The sequence below is a fragment of the Gopherus evgoodei genome, chromosome 9 (genome assembly GCF_007399415.2).
Source record: "Gopherus evgoodei ecotype Sinaloan lineage chromosome 9, rGopEvg1_v1.p, whole genome shotgun sequence".
NCBI lineage: Eukaryota > Metazoa > Chordata > Testudines > Testudinidae > Gopherus > Gopherus evgoodei.
In genome coordinates this window covers 8621036-8645195 of record NC_044330.1, presented here as the reverse complement: position 1 = coordinate 8645195, position 24160 = coordinate 8621036, and the positions used below count along the sequence as shown (strand labels likewise).

Sequence of the window (24160 nt, the reverse complement as noted above, 5' to 3'; positions counted from 1 at the left end):
TGTACGCATGCGCAGCGCACTCCCGGGCAACGTGCTTCCGCCCCGCACTGACATGGCGGCTCCGCGTGGGCTGGAGCGGGCGCGGGCTGGCCGGAAGTGAGGCTCCGAGCCCCTGCGCTGGGTGCGCGCTCGCCGCCCCCCGCTCGCCATGGCCGGGATCCTCTTCGAGGACATCTTCGACGTGAAGGACATCGACCCCGAGGGCAAGAAATTCGACCGGGGTGAGTGGGGCCGGGGCCGGGGCCGGGGCCTCCCTCCCCCGGGGCCCTCCCGCCAGGGCGCGGAGGGAACAGCCCCATAAACCCCCCCCCGCCGGTTCTGGGGCTGGATCGGGGCCCAGCCCTAGGGGGGGCAGCCCCCTACGCCCCGCCCGCCAGGGCTGGATCGGGACCCAGCCCTGGGGGGGCAGCCCCATATCCTCCCCCCCGCCGGGTCTGGGGCTGGATCGAACCCAGCCCTAGTGGGGGCAGCCCATCCCCCCCCCCCCCCCCCCGCCGGATCTGGGGCTGGATCTGGACCCAGCCCTGGGGGGGGCAGTCCCATACCCCCTCCCCCCCGCTGGATCTGGGGCTGGATCGGGACCCAGCCCTAGGGGCGGCAGCCCCGTACCCTCCCCCCCGCCAGATCTGGGGCTGGATCGGGATCCAGCCCTGGGGGGGGGCAGCCCCGTACCCTCCCCCCGCCGGATCTGGGGCTGGATCGGGACCCAGCCCTAGGGGGGGCAGCCCCATACTGCACTCGCCCCCCGATCTGGGGCTGGATTGGGACCCAGCCCTAGGGGGAGCAGCCCCATATCGCCCCCCCTCCGCCGGATCTGGGGCTGGATCGGGACCCAGCCCTGGGGGGGCAGCCCCATATCCTCCCCCCTGCCGGGTCTGGGGCTGGATCGAACCCAGCCCCAGGGGGGGCAGCCCCATACACCCTGCCTGCCAGGGCTGGATCGGGACCCAGCCCTGGGGGGGCCGGCCCCATATTCTCCCCCCCCCCCGCCGGGTCTGGGGCTGGATCCAACCCAGCCCTAGGGGGGCAGCCCCCTACGCCCCGCCCGCCAGGGCCGGGGCTGGATCGGGACCCAGGCCATAGGGAGGAACAGCCACATAACCCCCCCTTCTCACACACCCCAGATCTGGGGCTGGATCAGGACCCAGGTTCTGCAGGGGGCAGGCCCCCACACACACACCCCTTGAGGGCTGGATTGGGACCGAGTCGGGGACAGGTTCCATAACCCCCCTGACCCCAGATTGGAGGCTAAATTGGGATTGAGGCTCTTGAGAGGACAGGCCCCATAATTCCCTCCCCCCAGGATCTGGGGTTGTATCTGGGCTGTATCATCATCTCATGTGTCACTGGTTCGGCTCCCTCTCTTCCAGTTTCTCGCCTGCATTGTGAAAGTGAGTCTTTCAAGATGGACCTAATCCTGGATGTGAATATACAGATCTACCCCGTGGACCTGGGTACGTATGTAGAGTGCTCGCAGGCTGGCAACTGATAATCCCTGTAACAGGCAGCACCTGCTGAGTGAGAGCCCATAACACTGGGGGCTTGTCTGCCCAGGATATGCATTCAGATTAAGGAAAGGTGTGCATCTGAAGTGTGTGATTTTAAAGTGCAGTAAGCCCTCACATGCATGCTGCCATTCTGAAGGAAAGGGGCCTTCACTGCATCCAGTGGCCACAAACAGCTGTGATGTGAGGAGAGATGCTCTTCACCTGCCTGACAGCTCCATGACCTCTGGAGTCCGTGCTACTCAAGAGTGCATCACCTGGATGTGCTGCTGAGTATCCCTGACCACCCATCTCTGGAACTGGGAGCCCTGAATATTGTGGGCCCTGGTGACTGGCCAGATCGGGCTAGGAGCCAGTTCACATGTGACTCGCTCATCTTTGCCACTGAGCACCTTTGAACTGCCATACAGCTAGGACTCCTGGTGTGCTCCAGTTTCTGTGTTGCTTCCTTTCCCCTGCCCTTGTGTGCGTGGGATCATGTGGCCAGTGACTGGAGACTTTCCTTTTACCTCCTGCCTCTATTGTGTGTTCCAGGTGACAAATTCCGCCTAGTTATCGCCAGCACCTTGTATGAAGATGGGACCCTGGATGATGGGGAGTATAACCCCACTGACGACAGGCCGTCCAGGTAATGGGGCAGGATGCTGCACGGAGCTGTAACACGGCAGGAAGTAGCCAAGAATTCAATAGTGTCTCGTGCAGTCCCCAGTATGAATTCCCCTTGGGTTGGGTCTGGTTAACTCTCATGGGGATCCGAACTGGCCGAGGACAGTGAACAAAGGGGTACCGGCAGTGGGGAATGCGTGGAGTTGGGGAGCTGCCCTGGGTCAGTGTCGCTGCCTGAACAGTGTGGCCTGTAAACCCTGGGAGAAGGAGCTAAAGGGTTCCCAGCCTTTGTCTGGTGGAGTCCCCTTGTGGTCAGTTGGCAGCTGGGCACTGCTGGCTCTCCTGGCACGTCTGCTTGGTGCCCACTCTCTTGTCCTTCCCCCGTTCACTTTTCCCCCCTCTCTCTCTCTGTTTTCCTTCTCATCTTTCATTTTTATCCGTCCTCTGTTTATTTTTTGGTTTCTAAATTCTCGTGTCCGTGACCATTTCTACATCATTGCAGTTGTATCTGGGCAGCCCCTGCCTGTTCTTGGCGGCCCTGCTTCTGTAGCTCCCTTTCCCTATTCGCCAGGGGGTTACTTGTTGCTTGGGCTGGCGGTGGCCATTGGTGGCTCCATAGGGCTGGATCGCACGTGTGTGCTGTGGGGGCAGAGGCCAGACTGTGCTACATTCAGGGTCATTGCAGGAGTGCAGAGGGTGCCAGGTGGCTTTCCAGGAACCATCTGGTGCTTTACCCTGATGGATGTTTGCTTTGGGCAGGAGGGTCAAGTCTGTGGGTGTGCACCTCTCTCCACCCCCACTGTCTTGTTGCGCGCAGGGCCGACCAGTTTGAGTATGTGATGTACGGGAAGGTTTACAGGATTGAGGGAGATGAAACATCAACGGAGGCAGCCACACGCCTGTAAGTATCCTGCTTGCCCCTACCCCCCATGCCACTTCCCTGTTGTCCACGAGAGGTGGTGCAGTTCTGTGCCCCTCCAGAGCACGGTGCCCAGAGCTTGGAGTAGTCAAGGGAGGGGACAGCATGGTCTAGAGTCGCTAATGGATCCCTAAGGGAAACACTGGGACACTGAGCTCTGCCCACCACAGCCCTCTCACCTAGCAGGCTCCTAATTCCCAGAGGTGATGGATGGAGGCGGTAGCCAGGGGCTCCCTTTAGCCACGAGTGGGCCCTCTGACACCGGGGAGGTGAGCAACTATGGCTGTCTCTTGGCTACTAAGGCTTCTGGAGCCTGGAGGTGATGCCCCCTCCCTGATTCGTGGGATCCTGTTCTCACCTCTGCCCCTCTCCTGCCCTAGTTCTGCCTACGTGTCCTATGGGGGGCTGCTCATGAGACTCCAGGGAGATGCCAACAACCTGCACGGCTTCGAAGTGGATTCCAGGGTTTACCTCCTGATGAAGAAACTGGCCTTCTAACCGCAGGGGGCCGAGCAGCTGGGGACCGCGGCTGCACCTGGGACCCTGCCTCACACACAGGCTTTGCAAATAGACACGGTCTTGCTGGCCGGGACCGGGACCCTTGTATTCAACGGCCGCTGGATTTCAGCTCCATTGGCCCATCTGGACCCTCTGGAGTGATGCATGGCAAAAGCCTGCACCATTTCCAGCAGGCCTTGTGTTTTGTGGCCTCTCTGGTGGCTGGGAGCAGGACAGGGAGCCGTTACTGAGCCAGCCCCACCTGGTTCTTTACTAAAGTGGGTGCTTCGGATTTGTCTCTGCTTAGATCACGCTAGCAAGTGTGAGACCGTAACATAGTGACGCAGCTAAAACCACTGGTGTTTAAGACGAGTTCACGCCTTTCCGCACAATGGCTTGTTGGTGCGCAGGCAGGACTGCGTCGGTCACGTGTTTCAGGCCTCGCTGCACTAGTTACACTGGAAGGTTTCCTTTGTGACTCTAAGGGCTAGAGACACTTGGTTCTGTCTCTGAGTTGACTCTGCTGCTGTCCTCCATTACCCACGCCGGTCATTGCTGGCTATATCCAGACCGTCACCCTGGGTTACGACTGTGCAAAGTTTTGGGGCCCGCTGCTTGTCCAGCCGCACTAAAAAGGGGAGAGCGCCCCCTGTTGGAGAACGTGTGCTCCAAGTCTTCCAACACATGGGGTGGGCCTTAGTGACCAGCCACAGGTAGAGTTTGGCCAATGCAGCTATGGCAATAAAGGTCCTCGGCACCGGCAAAAACAGCCTTTTGCCAATAGTTTTTTGTATGGGGGACTGGGACAAGCTCCGCCAGCCCAGGAGCTTGTGCCCTTCCGGGTGGAGGGAAGGCCTGAAAGCCAGACGCAGAGTCGGGGTCAGCAAACACAGCTCTGTTGAGCATACTCAGGCTCGCTGGTTTCATTCGGGGGCTGAATCCTGGCCCTTAGATTCCTCTCTGCCGCCTGGAGCTTCCTTAGTGAAAACTCCACCACGATCAAAGGTGTGAAGGGCCCTGAAACACCAGTGCCCAAGGAGACCTGTCGACTAGCGTAGACATGGCCTTAGTCTCCTTAATGCTGCCTCCTCCCATTTAATTCAGCCTAGAAATTGCTGCAGGGGAGGGGTGAGAGGGGAGATGCCTGCGAGAGGTGCTAGCCTTGGAAGGGGCCAGGCTAGGAGAAGGGGTGGGAGCCAGAGCTCGCTCTGTTTCTGGGACAGGCACCTGTCTGCCAGCTGTTCCTGAACTGGCCACAGGAGGGCGCTCGCTACCTAATTCTCAGGGGAGGGTGGAGCACTGCCCCCAACACCGCCCCACACACTCCCCTGAGCGGGACAGGGAGGTGGGTGGAAGAGAGTCTGTTTCTCACTGAAGTCCCCAGAATAAAAAGGCTGGTGCCCCCCCGTGCATGGGCCTCCAGCGAGCAGGCCTGTGCCCCCCCACTATCCCTATTCTGTTCAGCTGAGCTTTGCCCCCTGCTAAGCGAGATCCCGGGGCTCTTTAGAAAAATAAGCTCTTTAATCGTAAGACGTTTTCCCGGTAAAAGACACCCACCCCCTCCCTGCTCCTTAACTCTAGCAAGCAGCCCGAATCCGTCTCCTTTCCACTTCTGCAGTCGCGATAAACTGCAAGTGCAGCATTACCCTCTGGGCTGGGATGATGCATGGAGACCTGGGGGCATGAGCCTTGGGGCCGCAGGGTCATGTACCCGCAAGTGCGTAAGTCCACAGCTGCTTTCTGCCAGCTGATCCCCTGGCACAGCGAGTCCCCCACCCCTGGAGTACGCAGTGGTCGGCTGCAGACGGCTGGTGGATGGGCAGTGAGTTCTCTCACACGTGGCCTGTGGTGGGGACGAGTCCGCGTGTGTTGCATGTGTGCTGACTGGATTCAGAGGCCTATGCCAATGAGTCCTGCCTCGCCGTGCACCCACAGGAGCCCCTCCTCAGAGGGCAGAGTCCTCTCCCTTTCCTGGCATGTGCAAAGCTGAGAACCGCATCCTCTGGCCCTGCCCAGTCTCGGGGCCAAGCCCCTTTTTGCTCAGCTCTCAAGTCTTTGCTGTGGGTCGACATTCACTGACCCATCAGTAGGGGGCCTCTCTAGGGCTGAAGGAGCCCCCTTTCTCGTCCTCTGCCAGCTGTTAATGTCCTTGGGCGTGACCTCTCCTCTGCTCCAGCACCGCTCTCTCTGTCCTGCTCTTCCCCCCCCCCCATCTCTGGAGAGTGAGGGGCCAGGATCTGCTTCCTTCCCACTCGGTCTCCATCTGTGGTCTGGTGGACACCCCCATCAGCAGGCAGGGCTTTCACTGTCCCCTTGAGGCAGCTGGGGACATGGGGTGCTTGGGGGCTCTGGCACCCCCCGGCTTCCTTCCTGGCAGAAATCCTTTGCCAGGTCATGGAAGAGGAAGCGCAGTTTGCCTTGCACGAGCTGCCGGTATACCAGAAATATCACACTGGGGTGGCTCTGCAGGGTTGTCCGGGAGGCGCGGTCCGGCTGCCAGGCACTGACCTGTCCCAAGACAGAGAATGGGCCCTCAAACACAGTGCTTCACCCGCCCTGAGCAATCCTCTCCGGTGTCACCATCGCCACCCGGGGCCAAATCTGCAGCTGGGCCTTCAGGCTTAGAGAGGAGCAAGGCGAGCGCTTCACCCTGCTGGGCTGGGGCAGGGCTGATGGGGATAGAGGGGCTGGGGCAAGGCTGGGCTGGACTGGGCAGAAGGGGTCTCACCTGCCAGCTGAAGGTCTTCAGGAGCAGGAGGAAGGAGTTGGCTTTCTTGTAGAGCTGCCCCAGGAGGGCAGCTGCACACTCCTGCCTCACGTGGCCCTGCGCAGCGGTCACCGCATCCACCAGCAGTGCCAGGTCCCAGAGGATCTCCTGCCTTTTCGTCTCATTCTGACGGGGACAGAGAAGGGGGGCGGTGAGTGCCTGATCCCAGTGCTGCAGGGACTAAGGGGTCTCCTAACCCGGCAGCATGATGGGAACGTGGATGCTGGCGTCACCCCACCAGCATGGGGCGAGGGAGCCTGCCAGGGGGATCCCGAGGGAGCAGGACTGCCCCCTGCTGAGCCCATGGGCAGCAGCCAACGAAGGGACAAATATCCCCCTCCCCTCAGGGACTCCTCTCTGTGTCTGCTGCCCCCTCTAAGATGGGCTGAGTGATCATCTTCTCCTTGTGGCCAGGGAAGAGCTGGAACTCCAGGGCTGCAGCTGCTAGAGATGCTCCCCCCCTCCACACTTGTTCTCAGGGGCCCCCGGCCTCACTCACTGGCTTCGTTTTCCATTCCCGGAGGCTGAAGTCCACCATGGGCAGAGGAAGGGGCTGGGTTAGCAAGGGGAGCTCCTGGCACTGGCTCTACGGGGAGAGGAGGTGGAAAGCACTGAGTGAGCCACCGACAGGCCCAGGAGAGCCCAGCCGTGAGGCCGGCTCTAGGGGCAAGAGAAGGAATTAGCTCAGGCTCCGTTAGGAGGAGCGGAGGCAGCGCTGGGGCTGTGCCTCACAGATGGCCAGGCAAGATATTTCCCTGCCTTCCTTACTCTGCAGCTTGTGTGATCCCAGCCTCTCCCAGCAGGGGGCAGGGCAGACACTGGCTATGGGGGAGCTCCCAGCTATTCCAGTCCCAGCCTCTCCCAGCAGGGGGCACTGTAAGGGGCAGGGCAGGAGCTGGCTGTGGGGAGCTCCCAGCTATTCCAGTCCCAGTCTCTCCCAGCAGGGGGTGTTGCAGGGGGCAGGGCAGGAGCTGGCTGTGGGGGAGCTCCCAGCTATTCCAGTCCCAGCCTCTTGCAGCAGGGGGTGCTGCAGGGGGCGGGGCGGGGCAGGGCAGGAGCTGGCTGTGGGGGAGCTCCCAGCTATTCCAGTCCCAGCCTCTCCCAGCAGGGGGTGCTGCAGGGGGCAGGGCAGGAACTGGCTGTGGGGGAGCTCCTGGTTAGCCGGGCTGGAGCGTGTCTCCTTACCACTCTCTTCTCCATGTCCTTGGCTTCGCTGATGTATTTCTGGATCAGCCGGTTGTCGCAGACCAGCCGGGCCGGGCTCAGCCTGGACAGCTTGATGTGGAGGAGGAAGGCTGTGAGGAGCAGCAGCCCTGAGAGCAGCCACAGGGAAAGACAGCATGGGCCAGACTTCCCTGAGGGCAGAGCCCAGCGCTTCAGGGAGAAAAGCTCAAGAATATCCCGGAGCTCGCCTTCTCCCCTACCCCCATCCTGCCCAAGGAGAGCCGTCCCCCCATCTCACACCCAGCGGGCTGTTCTCCAGGGCTAGCACAGGCCTATTGTCACGGCTCTAGTCCCCTGAGGCTCTTACCTGACTACTTGCTGGCCCTGCCTCAGTTGCCCTCTCCTGTTTTCCGTGCCCCCTCCCTGGAGCCTGTGGGCTCCCCATCACCCCACCCACGACCTGCCGGCAAGACACTGATTCACTTGTCAGCCCTGAGGCCGGCGCTTTAAGTCGAACCAAGCTGAGCTCCAAAATTGAGCTAGTCACTCCTGGCCCACTGCTGGGCACCTGCCTAGCTCCCTGCCCCATGGGGCGTGGGACCACCCCCTCCTCCATCCCCAGACCCTCCTACCCTGCGCTGGAGCATGGTCTCTAATGTGTGTGAAAAGGCTAATGCAGCCCATGCACTCGGCCTTTAACACGTGTGAAACTGCTCACGTTCAAACTGGGGCCTAAACCTTAACTCCACCAGCCTAGCTCACGTTAAAGCCCACAGCACCTCGTCTACACAGCTTTGACCCCTGTCTAGCCAAGACCAGGGCAAAGGAGGGGCTGGGCCTGACCGCCCCTGTGTGGGCCCCCCCATCTCCATTCACGGCTGCAGACAGTGGCTGTAAAATGCCATCAAACACAAAGTCTCCGATACACCCACCTACACAGGTGTCAGTGACCCCCGGTGCCAGGCAGGAAGAATTGGGTCCTGGGGAAAGCTGTTCCTTTCCAAAGGAAGTCGGGTCTGGGGAGGGGATCTGCCAGGCAAAGGGGCGGCAGAAAGGTGAGGAGGAGAAACCGAGCAAGAGGGAAACGGTTTTAAGGTCTGACCCCGGCACGGGGCTGGCAGGCCGCTGAGATGGATTAACCCGTGCATTGCACCACAGGCTGGGGCACCTCCAGGCAGAAAGCTCCTTGGTGCTGGTGACTGGTGTGTTGAACTGGTCTAGAGTGGCACCTACAGCCCTCTACCAAAGGAGGCCCTGCTGTGCTCAGCACTGTACAACCACACTGAGACGGTCCCTGCCCTGATTAGCTCACAGTCCAAGCAGACAAAGGACTGGGAGCAGAGCAGAGAGGAGAGGTGACTGGCCCGAGGCCCTGCAGCAGGTCCATGGCAGGACCAGAACCCAGGTCTCCTAGCCCAGAGCCCTACTCACCAGGCCACATGGCCGATACTGGTAAGGGGCTTTGGAAGGACGGTGCAGGCTGAAAATCAGCCTGTTTCCAAACAAAAGCCCTTCCCTGCACTGCTAACTCCTGGAGAGTACCCAGCTTATTTCCCGCCCACTCGCAGCCGCTTCAGCTTGGGCAGGGCAGTGTCCCCCTGCTCTCCCTGCGCTGTTTCACTTTCGGTTTCTCAGACAGCAGGTGTGGGAATGCGGCAGGGGAAGGCAGAGGCCAGCTGAGACGATAGCGGAACAAATGTGAATATTACAGCCAAAAAACGATGGTAAAAGCCTAGAAGGACATTACGGTTGCAAAGTCAAGCCCTGCGGCCTTCCCTTGGCCTCCTTGTGCCTGTGCACTGCGGGCGTCACAGCTGCTTGCTGACAACAGAGGAATGGAGAGACGCAAGACTTCTGGGATCAATTCCAGAGGGGAGTGTGATCTAGTGGTTACAACCACTTATTTAACAGTCCACCCAGCATATACCCGCTGCAGGCTCTCTGCCACCATCTGTCTATATCCCCACACACACAGCCACTCTCTGTCCCGCACTCCTTGCCTGTCCCCTCTCGAACAGCTTCTCTGCCCCCTTCTACAGCCAGTCTCCCTGCACCCCCAATCCTCTCTCCTCTGCATCTGTCCAGTTTCCTGGCCAGTTCCCCTGCCGCCTGGGCCCCAGCAGTGCCGCACCGAGAGCATCTCCTTAGAATATCAGGGTTGGAAGGGACCTCAGGAGGTTCTAGTCCAACCCCTGCTCAAAGCAGGACCAATCTCCAGACAGATTTTTGCCCCAGATCCCTAAATGGCCCCCTCAAGGATTGAGCTCATAACCCTGGGTTTAGCAGGCCACAGGCTTAGATGCCATAGCAGCCGCTAGGGTGATCAGCCAGCAAATGTGAAAAATCGGGATGGGGTGGGAAGTAATAGGCACCTATATAAAACAAAGCCCCAAGTATTGGGATTGTCCCTATAAAATCAGGACATCTGGTCACCCTAGCGGCCACTGATTGCAGAGCAGCAATTGCAGGGAAGGGCCAGCGGAGGGCGGCCATGCTCATTTGCCCTCTGGGGGTGGCGTCTGGCTGCAGCCTGGGCACTGCGTAGGAGTTGCCCGGGTTGGAGCGTGCTCAGCGCAGATGGAATCTTTGGGGAATTTAGCTGCCAAACTCCAACAAAATCTCTTTTGCAAACAGAGATTTTTCAGAGGCTTATAACGTGGCCGAATTGGGGTTGGTTTTCACAGGGTCAGCAAAAGGCAAATCACTCCCACCAGGGCAAGCCCTCTGGAAAATCTCAAAGCCCTACTCCGAAGCTTGGGGGCGCAAAGGCTTCCCAGCCAAACGCTTGCAGGCATTTTTTTTAACATGGGTAGAATGACATCCTTTCCTCTAATCTAACAGCAGAATCATTTTAGCTGAAACTTTCCCCAAAGATTCAGCCGGAGGCAGACCCTGGGCATGGAAAATTTCATCACGAGTGGTTAAAGTGTGGCAAAGAAGATCTCCCAAAGGGAGGCCATGAGCAATAGGCCGCCAGCTCCCCCTAGAATTAGGGGTTCTACACCCTGAAACGTTGGCCCCAACCTACTCGACAGTGCCCCTTGGCAGGAGAACCGCACGTATCCACCACAAAAGTGAAATGGGGCCTTGTTTCCTGCTGGGCTCCATCCCCAGGAAGTGGGGCAGTGATAGGGGAGGATAAATGGCTTCCTTTGCTGGCCGTGTGCATCGCACTCCCACCCCACTGATAATGCGTGTTTGCACCGCGAGCGACTCTGGATGCAGGTTTCTCTTCGGTGGCCTCGGCGCAGGCCTGGCCAGGCTCTACGTCACACACGGCTCAGAGCATTTCGGGGAATGCCAGTGTCCTCTGTACACTGTGTCCTGGGAACCCCCGCCCCGCCGCAGCAGCCACCAGAGGCAGTGCCCCTTCCTGCAGGGACGGCTCCGACACCGCTCTGCTGGGGCCGATTCCCCGCACTCGGAGTCCTGGGTCTCTAACAGAGACACACTAGTTCCAGCGGGATTCCTGGGCTCGGGACAGGGATTCTCTGGCCTGTGGGTGAGTTCGCTCCGCTTGGCCAGTGAGTCTGGGAGCTCAGGAGCCTGGTGCCTCCCCTTGAGTTCCCTGGGAGAGGCTCCCTGCTAGTCAGCTGCTTTCAGCATCCCAGGCCTTTGCTCTAGTGGCCCTGCTCTGCCCGTCAGCACCCGTCACCCCCGGGCTGGGTGCCTGTGATGCAGCAGGGAGTGGGAAGATTGCAGGGGAGTTTGGCTGGGCCCGTCTGCACCGGGGATGGGAGACTTGGTTTTGAGGGAAGGTACCTGAGCACGTAACATGAGAATCAGGAGGGGGCTTGGAGATCAGGTGACCTCCAGCCCCAGAAAGAGACAAAGGCCAGAGAGGAGGGGCTGGAGAGTTTCAGTTTGGAGCCGCTGGGAAAATGGAGGGGAGGCCAGAGAGACCTGGACCCACAGAAGGACCTGACTAAGGGGTCCTCTTTATGCCTACAAGGTCTGTTTGGGACTGTGTTCTCGTCGTCTGATAAACTTTCTGTTCTACTGGCTGGCCGAGAGTTACGGTGAATCACAGGAAGCCGGGGATGCGGGGCCTTGTCTCCCCCAGCCCTGCCCTGCCCTGCCCCTCCGTCCCCATCACCCCACCAGCCCTGCCCCTCGTCCCCATCACCCCCACCAGCCCCGCCCTGCCCCTCTGTCTCCATCACCCCCATCTAGCCCTGCCTTGCCCCTCCATCCCCATCACCCCCACCAGCCCTGCCCCTCCATCCCCATCACCTCACCAGCCCTGCCCTGCCCTGCCCCCTCCGTCCCCATCAACTCACCAGCCCTGCCTTGCCCCTCCGTCCCCATCACCCCACCAGCCCTGCCCCTCGTCCCCATCACCCCCACCAGCCCCGCCCTGCCCCTCTGTCTCCATCACTCCCATCCAGCCCTGCCTTGCCCCTCCGTCCCCATCACCCCCACCAGCCCTGCCCCTCCATCCCCATCACCTCACCAGCCCTGCCTTGCCCTGCCCCCTCCGTCCCCATCAACTCACCAGCCCTGCCTTGCCCCTCCGTCCCTATCACTCCCTCCAGCCCTGCCCTGCCCCTCCATCCCCATCACCCCCCCAACTCTGCCCTGCCCCTCCGTCCCCATCACCCCACCAGCCCTGCCCTGCCCCTCCGTCCCCATCACCCCACCAGCCCTGCCCTGCCCTGCCCCTCCATCCCCATCACTCCCACTAGTCCTGCCCTGCCCCTCGTCCCCATCACCCCCATCCAGCCCTGCCTTGCCCCTCTGTCCCCGTCACCCCCCCAACTCTGCCCTGCCCCTCCGTCCCCATCACCCCACCAGCCCTGCCCTGCCCTGCCCCTCCATCCCCATCACTCCCACTAGTCCTGCCCTGCCCCTCGTCCCCATCACCCCCATCCAGCCCTGCCTTGCCCCTCTGTCCCCGTCACCCCCCCAACTCTGCCCTGCCTCTCCATCCCCATCACCCCCCCAACTCTGCCCTGCCCCTCCGTCCCCATCACCCCACCAGCCCTGCCCTGCCCTGCCCCTCCATCCCCATCACTCCCACTAGTCCTGCCCTGCCCCTCGTCCCCATCACCCCCATCCAGCCCTGCCTTGCCCCTCTGTCCCCGTCACCCCCCCAACTCTGCCCTGCCCCTCCGTCCCCATCACCCCACCAGCCCTGCCCTGCCCTGCCCCTCCATCCCCATCACTCCCACTAGTCCTGCCCTGCCCCTCGTCCCCATCACCCCCATCCAGCCCTGCCCTGCCCCTCCGTCCCCATCACCCCCACCAGCCCTGCCCTGCCCCTCCGTCCCCATCACCCCCACCAGCCCTGCCCTGCCCCTCCGTCCCCATCACCCCACCAGCCCTGCCTTGCCCCTCCATCCCCGTCACCCCACCAGCCCTGCCCTGCCCCTCCGTCCCCATCACCCCCACCAGCCCTGCCCTGCCCCTCCGTCCCCATCACCCCACCAGCCCTGCCTTGCCCCTCCATCCCCGTCACCCCACCAGCCCTGCCTTGCCCCTCCGTCCCCATCACCCCCACCAACCCTGCCCCTCGTCCCCATCACCCCCATCCAGCCCTGCACTGCCCCTCGTCCCCATCACCCCACCAGCCCTGCCCTGCCCCTCCGTCCCCATAACCCCTCCAGCCCTGCCCTGCCCCTCCGTCCCCATAACCCCTCCAGCCCTGCCCTGCCCCTCATCCCCATCACCCCCACCAGCCCTGCCCCTCGTCCCCATCACCCACATCCAGCCCTGCCCTGCCCCTCCGTCCCCATCACCCCCACCAGCCCTGCCCTGCCTCTCCGTCCCCAGCACCCCCACCAGCCCTGCCCTGCCCCTCCATCCCCATCACCCCCACCAGCCCTGCCCCTCGTCCCCATCACCCACATCCAGCCCTGCCCTGCCCCTCCGTCCCCATCACCCCCACTAGCCCTGCCCTGCCTCTCCGTCCCCAGCACCCCCACCAGCCCTGCCCTGCCCTGCCCCCTCCGTCCCTGTCATTCCCTGGCCACTGCCCCTTCACTGCCACCAGACCCACTTGGCCCCTGCCCCTCCCTCCCCATCAGCACAGCCCTGCCCTCCTGTCCCTGTCAGCCCCCCCAGTCCCACCTGCCCATCCCCAGTGCCCTGCAGCGTGAAAGTCTCCGACACACACGAACGGGTTGATCCCACATCTGGTCCGTGTGACGGTAACAAGGTTGTGAGCCCAGCAGGGCCTGGCCTACCCCCTGTTGGCCCTCGGTGCTGAGGCTGTTTGAGGCAGGGGCAGGCAGGTTGGGGATTCCCTTTCCTGAAGGACTGGGAGTGGGGGAAGCAGTGAGAGATGCCCCATCCCATCCGCCCATGGGGATGGGGTGTTCTGTGTGAGCCAGGGGCTGGAGGGCAGTCTGTGGCACCCCGGGGCATGCTCCTAAAGCCCTGCCCCCGGGGGTTGTGCTCCGCGACTTGGGATGTCCCGGGACAGCACAGTCACTGATGTTACAGGTCTGGGAGGGGCCCGGCCAATAGCTCTGAGCCCTACATCCCCATGCAGGAGAGGACAGCACGGGCTGCAGCCTCATCCCTGCAGTCACGGGCACAGCCCTGGACACTGGGCTGCAGGGACCAGTTCTGCCCCCTCTGGAGCCTTGTCTCTCCCTGCCCAGGTGTGAGACTCCACCCCACTCCCCATGCCCAGACTTGGGGAGTGGCCCAGCCCAGCACTCACGGTTCAACTCCATGCTAAGCTGGCCGTCTCTGCACTGCATCTTCCTCCCCGGGGCCAGCGGCTGCTGTCCAGCTCCCATCCGGCTTCCATTTAGGGCAGCTTTCACCCAGGCTCTTGGCGGGGCATGAGGACCGGACCGCAAGGCAGGGGCTGGGAGAGACCCTGAGTGACGCCACACGGCTCCCGCTGCCGAGTGACCACAGCAAGGCTTCCTGTTGTGCTGCCTGACCTCCGAGGAAAGGCACTGGGTCACAGAGCGTGAGCCCTTGGGAAGGCTTCCTGCTTCCCCCGGCTTCCTCCTTGGCTCGCAGCGCTGGAGTCCTGCACACGGGCTGGGAGCTCGGAGGCAGGCACCTCGCTGCACTCACCCGCTGGCGCACGATACGACTCGTGCCATGAATTGGCCCCACCAGCTCTCCCTCTGCACGAGCCAGGCGAGGAGCCGGGCAAGCCTCACTTTCCGCTGGGTCTGCGTCTCCTGCCCACCGGCTCTCGCAGCACGGACTGTGGGAAGCTTAGCGCCCCAAAGCGTGAACGGCATGCAAGCTGGGGGCCCGGAAGGGTGTCTGCTTTCGGCTGCACAGCTGGCTGGTTCCCCCAGAAAGCCCCAGCGATCCAGCCAGGAGGTCAGGGGTCAAGGGCTGCTCTCGGGACACCTGGAATGGAGACGGTGCAGTCATTGAGCAGGGCTCCCAGCACCCCCTTCACTACCCCTGGCACCGGAGTCCTGCCTGTGGGTTCAGGGCTGCAGACCCCATCCCCACCCTGCAAGGTCCCCTAAGTGACACATAGAGATGCTGATGATTCTGCCGCAGACCCCGCCATCCACCATCCTGCCCTGGGAGCTCTAAGGGGCCCGTTACCCTCATGTCCGTGTGAGCCTATCTAGCCCTGCCGGGTTCACACTAATGCAAAGAATGGGCAGCCCCATATCCAGCCTCCCCAGAGCTACCCCCAGCCCCATCCCTGGGCTTTATCACCTACCCAGCTCCTGCTGCCCCATAGCCCTGCACCCAAGCGCCCTCAAAGTGCATCCAGGCATTGTCCTCTGCACTGGGCCCCTGGTCATCTCTGGGGTCACCCTTGGACTCAGTGGGAGCGCAGGGCAGAGCTGAGAAGATTTGCAGGAAGGAATCGGATTCTAGGCGCCAGAGCTCTGTGCTCAGCCAGCCAGGGAACCTAGCTGATACCATGTGACCGACACGTCCCAGCCAAACTAGCCAGTCCGTCTGGACTCCCTGCCACGAGCGGCTGCTGGAAAATCCCGTGCTGAGTCCAGACCAGGCGCAAACAGCCAAGTAGTCTGTGCAGGGGGGAGGGGGCACACAGCTCTAGGGTGGGGCTGGGAGGTGTGAGCCTTGGGTGCAGGACCTGCTGGGGATGGGAGCCCAGAGCAGAATGCAGGTCAGGAAGGGGCAGGGGAGGAATCTGGAGCAGGCACAGAGCCCCCAGGCCAGGGGACAGCTGGTGGAATCCTTAGGGCCTGGGGAAGGGGCAACTGTGGGGCAGGGGCTCAGGCCTAGGGAAGGGGCAGCCGCGGAAGACGGGCATGAGCCCAGTCCCGGGGACAGGGCGGCTACAGGAGCCAGACAGGGCCCAAGCTGGGGAAGGCTGGCCGTGGGAACCAGGCAGGGGCCCAGCTGCCAGAGCCAGGCAGGGGCCCAGGCCCAGGGAAGGGGCAGCCTGGGGACTGGGCAGAGCCCAGGGAAGGGGTGGCCGTGGGAACCAAGTAGGGGCCCAGCCCAGGGAAGGGGCAGCCCACAGGGGCCCAGCCCTGGGAAGTGGTGGCCTTCAGGAGCCCAGCCAGCAGGGCCCAGCCCAGGGAAGACACGACCTGCAGGAGCCAGGCAGGGGACCAGCAGGCGGGGCCCAGGCCGGGTGGCCTGCAGGAGCCAGGCAGGGGTTCTGCAGGGAAGTGACTTTGGAGCTATTTGCTCAATGTTAATTGTTAATGAAAGTCCCACAGGGTTGGTTTAACTGTGGAAAACCCAGGCTGCCCCCTGCTCAGTAAGAGAAGGGGTGAAACACAGCCAGCCTGGAGCTCCGAACCCTCAGCTCCCCTGCCCAGGTGGGGGGCCTGTAAACCCCCCCTCCACCCCACGAAGTTCTGTCTGGTGAGTGCCAGGATGCCAGCGCGAATGGGGAGGGGCAGACACACACCCCCAGCACATTCGCCCCCAGTGAAGAGCTGCTCCTGCATATGCAGAAGCTGGATACGCCCCAGTGTCCCCCAGGAGGGCCCTATCTGTGCCCCCCAGCATCCTCAGGGTTGCAGGTGCCTCTTAGGATGGGGTGAGGCTCCTTCTTCACAGCATGGTAGGGCCTGCTTCCACACTGGGATGTCTAGTCGGGTGCTGCCCTGATGCCTATGCACCCCAGCCCCTTCCCCAGGGGAGCTGTCTGCCAGGTAATGACCCGTCCGGGGAGGAAAACGAGCGCCCGCAGCTGTGCCAATAGCCCTGACCCCCTCGGCTGTACACTGCCCCCGCCCCTCGGAGCGGGCCCCCAGCCTTCCTCTGCTCCGGAGCTCCCTGCACATGGGGCATGCTGCTGGAGATCCCCACGGCCACCTCTCGTGCTGGCACCGGGGGTGCCCAAGTGGGGTCAGAGACCATTGTGCTGGGTGCCCGTCCCACAGAGAGCACAACACGCTCCGGGGCCTGAGGGGCTCAGTCAGAACAGATCTGCAAATCTCTGCCCGCGTGCAATCTCCCTGCAGCTCAGGGTGCCAGCTGCTCCTGGGAGCTGGGCGGAGGGAGGCCGTTTGTGGGTTGGGGACTCTGGGTTCCTAGCATGCATCTTCTCGGGGTATGGCCCTCTGACCAGCGTCAGAACCCACCCCAGCCACATGTCGGCTCCTCCACCCAAGGCTGCAGGAGGAAGCTGTTTGCAGGGCAAGCGCCTAGGGGCAGGGACCCGGGGCTACCAGGCAAAGATCCTGGCAACCAACCACTGACTCACGTCTCTTGCCCCCCAGCTGCCCTGCGTCTGGGAAGCCCAGGGCTGGGTTCGCTGGTGTCTCCTTCCTTTCCTCTCAGACTAGTCCAGCCCACGCTCAGGCACACACATGCACACACACAAAACACACACCTGCACATGCTCACATGCCAGCCATGTGGGCCATTGTTCCCAGCAAAGGTGCAGCCTCCCTGGGCAGTTGGATGTAAGACAGACCAGGCAAAAACAAACACCGCTCCTCTCCCATGACCTCCCTCCCCATGACCTACCTCCCTCCCTCCCCAGGGCGTGCCGTGCCCACCTGGAGAGTTGCAGAGGAGCTAGGCGGGCAGCCTGGGATCTGGAGGGCAGAGAATGCGCCAGCAGGAGCTCTGGCCTGGTTCTGAGCAGACGCAGCAGTGGGCCGGCAGGCAAGTGAAGCACACTGGGGTCAAACACTCCTGGCTTCCCACACACCTGGCCTTGCCCAATGCAAACATTAGCCGAGCTGCGGTGGGCGTCTTTACCCGGCCTCCTTGCCTGCTGCGGACGTGACGGGCTGCAGGCACCCTGGCATCAGGGAGTCTGAGCCAGGAGCAGAAGCGCCAGGTCTGTGCAGGGCACAGCAGTACCACCCCAGTCCGCAACAGGCTGTGTTCGGTATCTCCATAGTGCCAACAGCAAGTGGGCACGGAGCCTCGGACCCCGCCTCCAAGGCACCAAGCTGCCACGGGGAGGCCATGGCCTCCACACTGAACTGGCTTCCTCGTCCTCTTGCTTGAACCCAAAAGGGGAGTCTCTTTAAAACTGGAATTTAGCAGCGGGTCATAAATCTGCCCTCTGCCCTCCCACACCCCGTCTTGGACCTGTAGGCACTGCCGCCGGTGCCCGTGCCCATGGGGGATTCCTCTGCCCAGCCCGTGGGCTGCCAGCAGGGAATAACCCCACAGCAAAGAGCATGGACCGAAGAGGCAGCTGCCAATCTGCTGCTGGGACCAAATCCACTGAGCGGCCCAGGGGGCAGAGTGCGGATGCTTTAAATGGGGCGACATTTTCCTTTGTAATTAGGGAAACTACATTAATTTGGATATGGTTAGAACCAGCCCCAGAACAGCAGCAACAACAGTAATAACTAACACAGCACCCCAAGGTGTGCCGAGCGGCCCCCTATACAGATCCGAGCACCAGGGTTCCTACCCAGACCCAGACTGATTTAACAGCCCAAGCCTTGGGCTCAGCAGTGAGACTAATGGGGATGCACCATGCAGAGTCTCCAGCCTGCGACCCTTCTCGCATCCGGCCCCAGAAGCAAAGAGCTCACAACCTCCCTCCAGACAGTGACAGAAGAAGTTTGGGGCGAGGACATTTCAATACCTTGGAATGGGGGAGGCCCCAGTCTTGCAATGGGATCTGTGTGGCTGGGCCCTTGTAACAACCAGGCATTAGTGGTGAGTCGAAAATGAACTGCTCCCCCGCTGACAGGAAGCATTTCTCCAAGATCTATCTGCCCATATGGTCAGTTAAAGAGCAGACAGGTGGCCACCCAGTGACTGCCAGAGGTGAGACAGGGTCACTGGGAGATTTACGGACGGCCTGGTGGAGCAGGGGAGTTATTTCTGAACTGCAGCTGTCTTTGGGGGCGCCCGTCTCAGGTTCCCAGTGGGAGTCGGGGCTGAGGTTTCTCAGAAGAAACTGAGCTTCGAAAGGACAAAGTGAAGTGCCGGGAGCATGGGGTTGCTGTACAGTTCTGGCTGACACTGGGAACACCTCTCGAGGGCAGGATCCCAAAGGCCACGATCCCAACAGCAAGGGCCAGATCCGAGCGACAGGGCTCCTAACCAGATCCAGACTGATTTAACAGCCTCAGCAGCGAGGCTAACGGGGATGTACCAAGCGGAGTCTCCAATCTGCGACCCTTCTCGCATCCAGGCCCAGAAGCAAGAACTCCAGGCTGCTGCATGTGGGGTTAGTGCCGAGGAGTGCGTGGGCTGAGAGAGGTTTGTTGCTGGATCCTGCCTGGGCAATTGGCACGTTGATCTGCTTTGGGAAGCCCGGTGTTTCGCAGCTCTTCAGGAGTAACGGTCCCTAAGCTCTCTGGCTTCCAGGGCCATCCCTGCAGAATGGGACGTCTGTATAGTGCAAAGAGCTGCATTGTCAGGAGCACTTGGTGTCGCCCACCCACCATAAGCAGCTTAATTGAGGGCGAACTGCACTCTGCGGAGTGTCTCAACTCTAAGGCTGATGCCATGCTCCGGCTCCGATTGCAGGCCTTTCCCCAGGGCCTAGACTGAGCATTGCCGGCTCTCGGGATATCAGATCCACGTAGTGTGCAGTGGAGGGTGTCTGGGCCAAACCCTTGCATGCAGCATTGTGGGGCTGGATCAGCACGTGCCCAACAGAGACCCCTCCGCAGGACGGTGCATGAGGCCGTGGCTAGCGGGGGGGAGGTGTTGGGTGACACAGGGGCATTCAGAATAAAAGCAGCCCAGATCCCAAAGGGGATCATCCTTGGGGACAGCGTCGGGGGGAAGTGGATGAAATCCCAATCCATCCCATGCAGAGAAGGGGCAAACGATGCCAACAGTGTCACTAGCTTGCCACTAGGCGGCAGCAGGTAGCTTCATCTGAAATCATGGGAGTGGGGGGTCACCTTTGCCTTGCAGTCCTGGTCCTAGGCATCCCCTTGGCCTGTCTGCCAGCCCAATCAGAGTCCAGCGACGCGTGTCCCTCTGGCTCCCCGTATCCCTGACACAGGGACTGGCGGCCAGAGGTCATGGTGTCCTGCTGCAGCCTCAGCTGGATGGGGACAGCTCACGCTGGGCTCTTACAGGGAAAATCTCCTCACCGGATCTACCAGCCCCAGCCTGCCCCATCTCTGAGCCGGGAGAGAGCGACTGGGTGCTGGGCCCTGTGAGAGTGGGGAATGCACGTTCCAGGCACTGCCTCCTTGGAGCTGGAGAAAGGATCCAGCTGCAGGGAGTTGGGTAGGGGGTGTTCTCCTCTCCAATCCAATGCCCCGGTGTGGCATGTGGGAGAACCTGTGCTGCTGGGAGCCAGGTGGGGGAGCCAGCAGGCAGGGGTTCTCTCCTAGCAGTTGGCGCCGACCCCAATGCCCCAGCGCAGCACGTGGGGGCGCTGTGAGGCTGCAGGTGCGGCCTTTTGAATGAGACGTGAAACCCGTGTCCTGAACCGTCACAGAATCAGAGCAATGCAGGGCTGGACCGGCCCTCAAGAGGTCATCAAGTCCAGTCCCCTGCACTGAGGCAGGACCAAGTAAACCCTGAAGACCACCCCGGAGAGGTATTTATCCAACCTGTTTTTATACCCTCCAGTGTCAAGGATTCTACAATTTCCCTTGGAAGTTCCAGAGCTTAACTACCTGGAGGTAGAAAGTTTTTCCTGATGTCTAACTTAAATCTCCCTTGCTGCAGATTAAGCCCATTCTTGCTTGTCCCACCTCCAGCAGACAAGGAGAACAGTTGATCCCACAGTCCTCATTATAACAGCCCCTAACATATTTGAAGATCGTTGTCAGGTCCCCAGACAGGCCCAGTTTATCTAAACCTTTTATCATTTTTGTTTCTGTCTTCTGGACTCTCTCCAATTTATCCACCTCTTTCCTAAAGCAGTGGCCGGAACGGAGTACTCCAGCCGAGGTGTCCCCATTGCCGAGTAGAGCACTGCTCAGTGTCTTACATATGACACTCCTGTCTTACATATGCCCCAGAAGGATCTTAGCCTTGTTTGCAAATGTGTCGCGCTGATGACTCATATTCAATTTGTGATCTGCTTAACCCCTGATCCTTTCCAGCCGTACGACCGCCTAACCAGTTATTCCCCACTCTGTAGCTGTGCATTTGATTGTTCCTTCCTAAGCAAAGTACTTTGCACTTGTCTTCATTGAATTTTATCTTCTTGACTTCAGATTGATTTTGTCGAGGTCATTCTGAATTCTAATTTTGTCCTCCAAAGTGCTCACAACCCTCCTAGCTTGGTGTCATCAGCAAATTTTATAAGCAAACTCTCCACTCCATGATCCAAGTTATTAATGACATCGTTGAATGGACAGACCCTTTCGGGCACTCGCTAGATACATCCTCCCAGTTTGACAGCAAACCACTGATAACTACTCTCTGAGGATGGTATTTCAACCAGTTATGCACTCACCTTACAGTAATTTAATCTAGGCCACAGTTAGCTAGAAGCTGATTCTTCCTGCACGGGGTGAACAGAGCTGCTACAGGAGAGGGGGCTGGGACACTATGATACCATAGGGCTTTGGGTGGCCTTGGTAATAGGCGAAGGGGGCTACCTGGTATGAATGAAGGCTTGTGCTGTCTCTCCCCTTCCTTGCAGGCCTTGTCTCCTGCCTCCTCTTTCTTCCTAGTCTCCTAGGTGGATGGAGGTGCCAGGTGCCATTACTCTCTCATATGCAGGGGTGACCAGAAGGGTTTGCGCTTGCGTGGACGGACTCCTAAAAGCAGCGGCTTTCAGAGACCATGAGCTGAGGACTCAGAGCAGGGGTTCTCACTTGGAGTGTGCCTGTTTCTTTAAGGAAGCTAGGCCTGATGGGAAATAAGATGCCCCTATAAAGCCTGCTATTTCTACCCCAGCCCCAGCTGTGGTGTAGGCTGCAGGCCTGGTGGAGGCAGGCTGACCAGCTCCACCTGTGTATCAGCTGGATGGGCACACCTCCAGCAGAGCTAGAATTGCTCCACCTGGCTGCTGGGATCAGCTGTTCTGGCTCTCCCCTCTTGCTGCTCCCCCCTGATCCTGTAGTGGTGGGGATAGATCCCAGCAAGCGCCCACTTCCCCCCGAGAGCATCCCCCACCCTTCAGACCCCCCATGGAGCCTGGCTCCCCAGCCCCCACTCATCCTAGATGCACTCCTCCCCAGCTACAGCTGCCAGCTCCATGTTTGCAGCTCCATGTCCTGCCCCTGCCACTGCTTGGGGCAGGGTGTATTGACCATAAGCGGAAGTCAATCAAGGTACGCAAATTAATGTGTGGAATTTACATAAAAGACCACACCCAGAGCTGCATTAATCTTGCCACTAGGGGCAAGGGCTGTTTGCAGGACAGGCTGAGTTACAGCTGTCCCATACTCCCAGAGGGTGCTTCATGCAGCCTCTCATATGATTCTGGGACCATTTTCTGAGAATCAGGGGGCTTAACCTGCCCTGTCCTGGCTAAACTCCAGCTCTAGGAGATCCTGCTGATCCCAGGAATCGCCCCAGCCTTTCAGAGGGAATGTTCCTCCCTTTCTATCCCAAAGCAATGCCCGGGGTTGCTATTAAACCGCTGCTGGGGTGTCCCTCAGAAGGGGCTGCAGGTCAGTGGTGGGTGAAGTGCTGTCTAGAAGGATGGTTTGCAAAGTGTCTTGGCTGCTCTGGGTACTTTTGGGGGCATCGGCTATAGAGATCTGAGCCACCATGGGTGGGCAGATCACATGGGCCCAACAGAGGGGTATGTACTGGGGACCAATGTTTGTCACCCTGCTTTGAGTGACTTCCTCCTCCTGGCTATGTCTCAGGCCCTTTGCTCCGTACTCCCCTGCCCCTCCCTCCTGGAGCTCTCAAGACCCATGGTCTTGCTAGGCCCCCCCCTTCGGCATCATCTCTCCCCTGCTCAGCTGCTGCCCCTCAGGGTGCTGGTCTTGGTCCCCTGCTGCTCTAGATTTTTAAGTGGGTGACCTCATCTGCTGCCTTCTCTACACCTGGGGCTCCCAGACCTCCCTCTCTGCCCTGCTTGCCTCCCAGGCTGCCTCATTTGCTTATGTGAATGTCCCGTGTGGGACGGTGTGAAAAGCCTTACTCAAATCAAGATCTCTCACCAGCGCTGGGCCAGCAGAAGGAAATGAGGTTGGTTTGCCATGGCTTGTTCTTGACACGTCCTTGTTTGCTATTGCTTACCACCCTGACACCCTCTAGGGGCTTACAAATTGAGTGTGTCATCACTGGGTCCAGTATCTCTCCAGGTCTTGAAGGTAGGCTGGGCTATCTGGAATTCCATCAGTCCTCTTTGTCCTCTTTTTTAATGACAGGTCCTACGTTTGCCCATCTCCAGGCCTCTGGCTCCCCACCTGTCCTCCAGGAGTTCTCCAAGATCATTGCTAACGGAGCTGAGATTGCTCCCGCTAGTTCCTTCCTTGCCCTAGGATGAATTTCATCAGGCCGCCCTGCCGACTTGAATGCATCTAACTTAGCTAAATATTCTCGAACCTGTTCCATCCCTGGCGTTTCTTCCCCCTTGTCGGTATCATTCATTGTTGAGTATCTGGTCACCATTGACCTTTTGAATGAAGACTGAAGCAAAATAGCCATTAAACCCCTCAGCCTTCTTAACGTCAGCAGTTATTAGTTTTCCTCCCACACTAAGTAGAGGACCTGCACTTTCCTTTCTCTTTCTCTTGCTCCTAATGTATTTAAAGAACTCTTCTTGTTGGCTTTTGTTCCTTGCTAGGTGTAACCCATGTGGTGCCAGTGCTGCAATCTGTTCTGGTTTGGGGGAATGGCTGGGGGCTGGGTGGGGGTCAGGGAATGGGATATAGGCAGGGCCACCCAGAGGGGGGGTGCAAGTGGGGCAATTTGCCCCAGGCCCCGGGTCCTGCAGGGGCCTCCACAAGAATATAGTATTTTATAGTATTGCAACTATTTTTTATGGAAGAGGCCCCCTAAATTGCTTTTCCCCAGGCCCCCTGAATCGTCTGGGTGGCCCTGGATATAGGGCCTGTCACCTATAGGTCTCTGGCATGAATCCCAGCAGGGCTTTTCCCTTTGGTGTCCCTGTGTGAATAAGCTAGGTGGGGCTCTACCCAGTTGCTGGGCTGATGAGTGGCATATGTCCCTGCTTGGTACCGGAAGCTTTAGCAGAGCCCAAGGAGCGAATGGGCCCCAGGGACCGAATGCCCCCAGGCTGGTCGAGTGCCTCTGTGTTCGGAACATGAGTGCCCATCTTCCAGCGGCTATGGAGACTGGGCTCAGGGGTGTCGCCTTGTTCCGAGGCCCTGCCCTGCCAGCGCTTGCCCGGTCACAGCTGCTGGAATATGGGGACCAATTGTTCCAGGTTAGAGAAGCGCTCAAACCAAGGCCTGGGCG

General features: G+C 60.3%; 2 protein-coding genes across 3 annotated transcripts; one reads left to right on the top strand and one right to left on the bottom strand.

Annotated features, from left to right (window-relative positions):
• The first annotated feature begins 52 nt into the window (after positions 1 to 52).
• Positions 53 to 3818, top strand: POLR2H (RNA polymerase II subunit H). The gene is made up of 5 exons (XM_030575616.1): positions 53 to 221; positions 1371 to 1454; positions 2040 to 2133; positions 2929 to 3012; positions 3411 to 3818. The coding sequence occupies exons 1-5, from the start codon at positions 149 to 151 to the stop codon at positions 3526 to 3528; spliced, it is 453 nt and encodes a 150-aa protein (XP_030431476.1). The 5' UTR covers positions 53 to 148; the 3' UTR covers positions 3529 to 3818.
• On the bottom strand, positions 3502 to 14299 carry THPO (thrombopoietin). Of its 2 annotated transcripts, none has more exons than XM_030575613.1 (5): positions 14127 to 14299; positions 7481 to 7608; positions 6795 to 6881; positions 6257 to 6421; positions 3502 to 6036 (listed from the first exon to the last, which is right to left on the bottom strand). In XM_030575613.1, the coding sequence occupies exons 1-5, from the start codon at positions 14203 to 14205 to the stop codon at positions 5815 to 5817; spliced, it is 681 nt and encodes a 226-aa protein (XP_030431473.1). In that variant the 5' UTR covers positions 14206 to 14299; the 3' UTR covers positions 3502 to 5814. The 2 variants fall into 2 exon arrangements, with proteins under 2 accessions (XP_030431473.1, XP_030431474.1); XM_030575614.1 differs by lacking the exon at positions 14127 to 14299 and adding an exon at positions 8891 to 9666.
• Between the last annotated feature and the right edge of the window lie 9861 nt (positions 14300 to 24160).